At 35.7% G+C, this 6,864-nt stretch overlaps 1 protein-coding gene across 6 annotated transcripts in view; it reads left to right on the top strand.

The window, feature by feature from the left end:
* The first annotated feature begins 255 nt into the window (after positions 1 to 255).
* The window catches only part of LOC112524171 (phosphatidylinositol-3-phosphatase myotubularin-1-like), a 19,043-nt gene continuing 12,434 nt past the window's right edge, over positions 256 to 6,864 (top strand). For 2 of the 6 annotated variants that reach the window (XM_025133863.1, XM_025133865.1), the window contains exons 1-5: positions 256 to 422; positions 559 to 630; positions 2,201 to 2,272; positions 3,112 to 3,183; positions 5,951 to 6,020. In XM_025133863.1, the coding sequence (XP_024989631.1) occupies positions 303 to 422; positions 559 to 630; positions 2,201 to 2,272; positions 3,112 to 3,183; positions 5,951 to 6,020 (406 nt within the window). In that variant the 5' untranslated portion in view covers positions 256 to 302. Of the gene's footprint in view, positions 423 to 558; positions 631 to 2,200; positions 2,273 to 3,111; positions 3,184 to 4,240; positions 6,067 to 6,864 lie in introns of those variants that run through there. The other 4 variants (XM_025133864.1, XM_025133866.1, XM_025133867.1 and 1 more) reach the window with 3 other exon arrangements.

The raw sequence follows: 6,864 nt of genomic DNA on the forward strand, positions 1-6,864 counted from the left end.
TTTATCTAAACGCTCAAAAATACTTATTACTGATATAATACTGAAATAAATTAATAAATTATTTTTATAATCAAGTGTCAAAAAGTTTGAGTCGCCAATTACACGTGGACCCACCTTTGTCTTGTTTGCGAGGCGACACCACTGTTCCACTCCACCGATAAACAAAATCTTTTAATATTTTAATAAATAAGTATTTAATCATAAATAATTTCTCCATAAAAACAGCTGAGAAAACCAAACTCGTCCGAAAATCAGAATCCCTCTTTTTTCTTTCTCCTCTCACCACCGGAGTTTTGTCGTCTATGGCGATGCCCAGAAATCGACGGACAACTTCCCTCCGAGACTCCGACAGTCGACTCGGTGACTCAGACAAGATTGAAGGAGCCGGTAGTTGGGACGCTATTGAGTGGACCAAGATCGATGTAAAATACTCTTCTTCTGCCCTCTGACCCTAGGGTTTTATTACTCATTTCGTCTACGTCACGACAGGACAAATGTAATTTCGATTTTGTGTAATTGATTACATTTTTTTGTCAATTTGTTTTGTTGAATTCACAGCAGCCTGTTTCAAGGCCTGTTCCTCATGGATTATCTGATTTCTTGTACGAAGCTGAGGAGGTTCTCGCTGAGGTAAGATTTTGACTTGAAATTTGATTTCGAATTGACCAATTCTTGTATGTGTTTTTATGGTTATATAGATGCTTTGCATATTAGTTCATCCCTCTCCGCAAAACTTCGATTTAGCGCGAAACCTAGTACATTTGGAATGCGATCTTGATATGGAATCTGTTCTAAATTTAAAACCAACTTATTGTATTTGTACATTTGTAGTTCTTGCTATGAAGTTCAATTTGTTAGGAATCTTCTCTAGAAAATTTTGTAATTAATCTCAGTTTTTAAGTTAATAATAACCCATTTGTCATCCAAAGTTAAATTGTGGCATGTTTTTTAACGGAGGTATTAACTGCTCTATGACTATTTATCTATGCGTTTGAAGACAATATCAAAGTTGCAACTTTGGTTGTGGGACTGATATGATATCATTTTTCATTTTATTTTCCTTGCTATAGATGAGTAAAAGTTTACTTTATTGTTATGGTGTCTAGGTGGACTTTAGTTTGAACGTCTCTCTTAGAGTGATTCAATAGGACACTATGTATGATACATGGTAAAAGAACGTGTGAATATTTTTATCCTTCTTCATTACACTGTCCTGTTCTCGAATGGCATGGATACTTTTGGGAGAAGAAGTAGAGTTTAGATGTATCTTGCACATTTTGATATTGGAAGTGTCTGTAAGAATGCAGTCCTTTTCTGTAACATTGACCATTTACCATGCATTATTTTGGTACTTTCCTTTTCTGTCTGATGTGTGTTGTGACAATTGCTTATATATGTCATGCTTCCTAGGCTGAAAGAGTTGACCAATGTCATGTTTTATAAACAAAATCAAGACATATATTAGCAGTAAAGTTATTAGCAAAGCTTACAACACAGTTGTTCATCTTCTCTTGCGTCCATGCCGGCCGAGCACACTTGCTAGTAGAGGTGGGTGGTGTTAAAGGTCCAATGATCATCGACAAGCCTTTGTCCTTAAACACCATAAGTAACATTGCAAAGGAATAACATCAATCGCACCTGATGGTCCTATATAATGAGCAATTTCGAAGAGCTTTATGATGTGCAATATGCAGGACCTGTTGATACCAAATCTTTTATGGATCACATAAAAATTGTAACCCCAAGTTTTCTATCAAGATGACCTTTGATGTTGAATTTCTTGTTTGTTATGTGGTCTAATGATGAACATTCAGTCCTCAGTCTGTGGCATTATCACATTTATTCCAGTGAGAAACCATATGGAGAGCTTATGCATAATCACAAAAGAGAGATACTAGTAGCCACATCCATTCCAGTGCCTTGGTAGTAAATCAGCTGTACTTAAATAATTATCGTCAAAGCTGGTTGCAATGATGTGTATAAATTGATTGAGAACACTGAAAATATATGAGAGGCCGGAATGTTTTTGAATTCGACTTGTTTGAGTTTAGAGCGTCCTTGTTTTCTGCATCTCTTCCTACCTTCCCCCTCATTGTTCTCTGTTTCTGAATCTATCTTCATATGACTCTGTTTTGAGCATTTTACAACACTGATTTTTGTTATGAGTATGCTTTTCTGAGTTTATGAACTTTGCTTTTAGGGGTATGGCGTTCTTGTCAACACTGATGAAGCAGGTACCTTGTTCGTGACCAGTTTTCGTCTTCTTTTTTTGGTAAGTTGTCCATTTACTAAACCTTTTGGTTTCTGCACTCCTTTCACATGGCAGTAGCATATACTCATACTTTTGGTTGGAAGTTTAAACATGATGGACCTGAATATTCTATGAAAATGTAGAATGTTCATTCAAAATTTGCTCCAAGATCCAACAATAAATTTGGTTGACATGAAACCTTGTGTCATATTATTTGTTTCTTGTTTGTCCGAAAGCCCATGAAAGCAGTCTAAATCTTTACAAACAACCATCCATGTATGGGATGGTCCAGAAAAGTTCATATTCTCTAATAGTGCATACAAAAAGAATTTTCTTGACTTGCCATCCTCCAAAAGGGATTTTTCCATCTTTAATTATTCTGATCAGGGATGGTGCTATGGAGGCACCAATGGTTTTAGTTAATCATTGTTCTATTTATTTGACGAGAAATCTGAAACGAGAAGCATATTTTTTTTTGAAAAAGGAATGGAACCTCCTGGAATCTCCACGTTCTTGGAATTTCTACTTAGACGGTTTTGTGGGAATTTATTACAAAAAACCGAGTCATTTTCATTTGGTGAAATCCAATACAAGAATGATACAAACATCATTTAAAAGCACTTGGACAATAATATGCAATTTGAAAGCTACTTGATAACAATATTTGGGTTGTTTACTCAACATTGTGTCACCAAAAACATGTATACATCATGTGGTAATATTGATTTTCATGGTCTCTGTACTGCTTCCCTATAAGACAGCATGTAATATTTGGTTATATGAACCATATGCATCTAACCATATGTGAACTTCCTTCTATATCTGATATCTATTTTTATTTGTTCTTTCTTTTCTTTAAGAGCGAAGGATCCAGGGATATTATCGCATTAGGAACTATACCATTGGCTACCATTGAAAAGTTCAACAAGATTGTAAGTTATGCATTTTTTTTTTATAGATTTGGTCTGACATTACAGCTTCTATAGTGCTGTATCATTTCTTCTTCTAATAATTATTACTTTTGTGCTATCGAGTTATAAATTAGGGCTTTTGGGGAGGTTGAGAGGTTATCTTAGTGGTACAATAGCTTTGTAACAAGTTGTTAACAAGTGATAAAAATGAGGTCATAGAAGTACTAGGTAAAAAGGGAAATGGACAAAAAAATGATTAAAAGGGGCAGCTCATGCTTGAACAACAATTCTTACTCTACTTGTGAACCCAACTCAAAATTTTACCCATGATGGTTCGAACACTACTAAAATTCTCAATCTAATACTTAATTGGTCTTGAATTCAAAACGAAGTTGTTGAGCCAATGAGCCGTAACTTTCATGACAATAGCGTTGGAGAACCATAAAAGGAGAAATTCTAAAGCCAAGGATTAAGAAGAAATGGCACTAACTACTAACTAGTAAGGGTGTTTGGGACTAAAATTAAGGACTAAATATACCACAGTTAAAACCAAGGCCTAAAGAACCAATGGTAAGGGTGCTCCAATTTTTGATGTCTTTGAACATAGTTACTCACCACTTATCCCAAGCATGGAAACTTTAAAATTAAAATAGTCGAGGCCATGCCCAATGAGTAGGGATTGAACAATCTGTTAGGAATCAACGAATGTTTTTGAAGAAACAAGAACCCGATAAGGAGGAATCAAGCAATGGTCTGTTAAGCTCTAGGCGATCAGCTGAGCTCCTAGCGCTTAATTGGTTAAGGAGGGGGGGGGGTTAAGTGGTTGTAGTTTGAATGTATAAAATTTGTCAAAGTAATAGTTATAGTGAAGTTTATTTGTTTTGGATGTAGAGATCTAAGTTCAAGGGACCTCATCTATTGTTTCTAGATCTTGCATCATCATGTATCCTAGCTTCAGATTCCATTGAATCGTTTTCGATTAATATAGTTGTATTTTCTTTTGACAAAAAAATGAAGTTTATAGGATAATTACGAAAAAGCGATACTAATTTATAAATTTATAAATTTATTTTTTATAAAAAAGTAAAACCTAAAAAGAAATGAGTAAGAGTAGTAACTGATTTAGTTATAAAATTATTCCACTTTGCATTGACACTAAAGTACTCACATCTATGGGTTGGAGAAAAAGATGAACTGCTACAATACTAACTTTGTGCCTAATACCCAAGGTGTTGGCGAGACCCAAGTTCAAGCCATGCCAATGACTCTCCTTGTGCCGAGCCATGCTCACCTTCCCGAAGGAAGGGAATCTGCCTGTTCAAGTGCGTGGGATAATTGTTTAATAAACGAATGATATACTCTCTGTCTTAGAAAACTGCAACATTTGAATTGAGATGCAGTTTAAAAGAAGTCTTTGAATAATATGAATTACGTAAATTACCCCTGGATTAGACAAAATATAGAGAATTTGCGGGCCATAGTCATCTCACTAATATCTTGTAATGGTTGCGAATTGGCTAATAGGTAAAAGCGAATTGAAATCTTACTAAAAGGAAATGTTGCATTTCTTTTGGCACTCCAAAATAGGAAGTGCTGCATTTTAACAGAGGGAGTAATATGATTTATACCAAAGATTGAATTAATCAAAATACAAGTCAAGACTCTGAGAAGTTTAGGTTACCTTGTTGGAAGTTTGCTGTCTCTCCTAGAACTCTTTGTTTCCTGACGTTGCTCTTTCTAGTTTCTATATGATATTTTGTTATTTCTATATATTTATAGGGACTAGTGAGAAGTGCCCAGCTGTAGTTAGGAGCCTTACCAACATTTCATCCCTATCTGTCTGTCCAACAATCGGATAGCATTAAAAACAACTATAGTTAGGAGCCTTACCAACATTTCATCCCTATCTGTCTGTCCAAAAATCAGATAGCATTATAATTTTTATCTATTTCAAATCTTCATTTTAATCTTATTCTAGCAAATAGCCAATTACCCAGCAAGCTAATCTATTTCAAATCTTCATTTTAATCTTATTCTAGCAGTTAGCCAATTACGCAGCAAGCTAAACCATAAGTAATTGACAACTATAATATGATTTCGAAAGGCCAATTATTAACTCACTTGTACACTATTTTCTACCCCTAGCAGATGATTGTATAGCCATTGTAAGCAATATTCATCTTCTTAACCTCAAATTTCTAAATATCATCATCATGACAACTACTCCACTTTCTAAATATCATCACCAGGTTGAAACCTTCTATCAGTATGTGAAACAATGTTAGATAACTACTTTAACTACCTGAGTTACAGTTCATGGTAAGTCGCTTCAATCTTTTATTTGCTACAAGACTCTTCAGGTGCTGCTTTCCTGTCCAAGCTCTTCATTCTCTGACGTTGCCATACTAGTGATTTGCACCCAAAGGGGATTGTGACTTACTACATAGTGGTCCTTCCATTGAATGTAGTCAGTTAGGAAGTGTTTGCCACTAAATCCTTTTCTCTTGAAATGCCTATGCACCTACACAACAGATTGGCGTTATTCAGCTTTTTCTATCATGTTGGTATGCTATGGAAATATGTAGTGGATTAGACGCTTCATTTGCTAATGCACCAATTCTATCGTATCTTAAGCTACTTTATTATCTGCGAGTGTGTGTCAATCTTGCTCTCATTCATCAGCAATTATTTTTCTGTGGAAGCATAATTTTCGGTTTTTGATGCTGGATTACTATCTCTTTCTTTCATGGTATACTGATTTTATCTTCAATCTATTGTGAGGATATAGATAATAAAGCAGCCATCAGGTCCAAGGCAATCTGAGAAGACTCCCACGCGAAGGCTTCTTCAGGTCATTGGTATGGTAGACTGCCTTCATTTTTGTAATATGATACTCGGGTACATGTATGTCTGACTTCATTGCTTCACTTGATAATTATTTCTAAGTTGTGTTTTTTAGAGACTTACTAATTGCATGTCTATCCTGATAAATAATCTGTGAAAATGGTATTGGTGCTGTATAGCTAATGCTGATAAGTTGAAGATTAGGTTTCAAGAGTAGGGATGGCAATGGGGCGGGGATGGGGCGGGGACCCCAATACCCATCCCCGTCCCCGATCCCCATATGTATCCCCGTCCCCGTCCCCGTCCCCGCCGGGGATTATGATCACATCCCCATCCCCGTCCCCAACGGGGAACGGGGATCCCCAACGGGGAAACGGGGATTTTTTTTAWAAACCAAAAATTATAAAACATCACATTAAGATATCACTTGGCCTCATAAAACACTTGGAATGCACAAGCACATGATGGTAAAAGGTAAATATACTGATCAAACCCACATTTTTGAAAGAGATGAATGCATTAACATCAGGTGCCCTCAATGACTAATAATTGAAATGCCCATCAAACATTCTGTATGTKATTCAATTTTTTGATTGTGATTGATCAAAAATTGTACTTCGCAGAACAYTGGGATAACATAAAGATAAATCCATCATGAGATATATATGAATCAAATTTAACACAGACTAATCTCATTTATTACTTCTGAAACCTTTATGTCCCTTGTTAAAGAACATGTGAAGTAATAGATCATTAGAATGATGAGAACTAAAATCCATGGATGTCCAGAAGGTGCATATAAATTCCCTAACATGATCTAGAACAACACATAATGACACCCCTTAAGCCTATAGCAGT

This window comes from Cynara cardunculus (genome assembly GCF_001531365.2).
Source record: "Cynara cardunculus var. scolymus isolate 2C chromosome LG 13, CcrdV1, whole genome shotgun sequence".
NCBI lineage: Eukaryota > Viridiplantae > Streptophyta > Magnoliopsida > Asterales > Asteraceae > Cynara > Cynara cardunculus.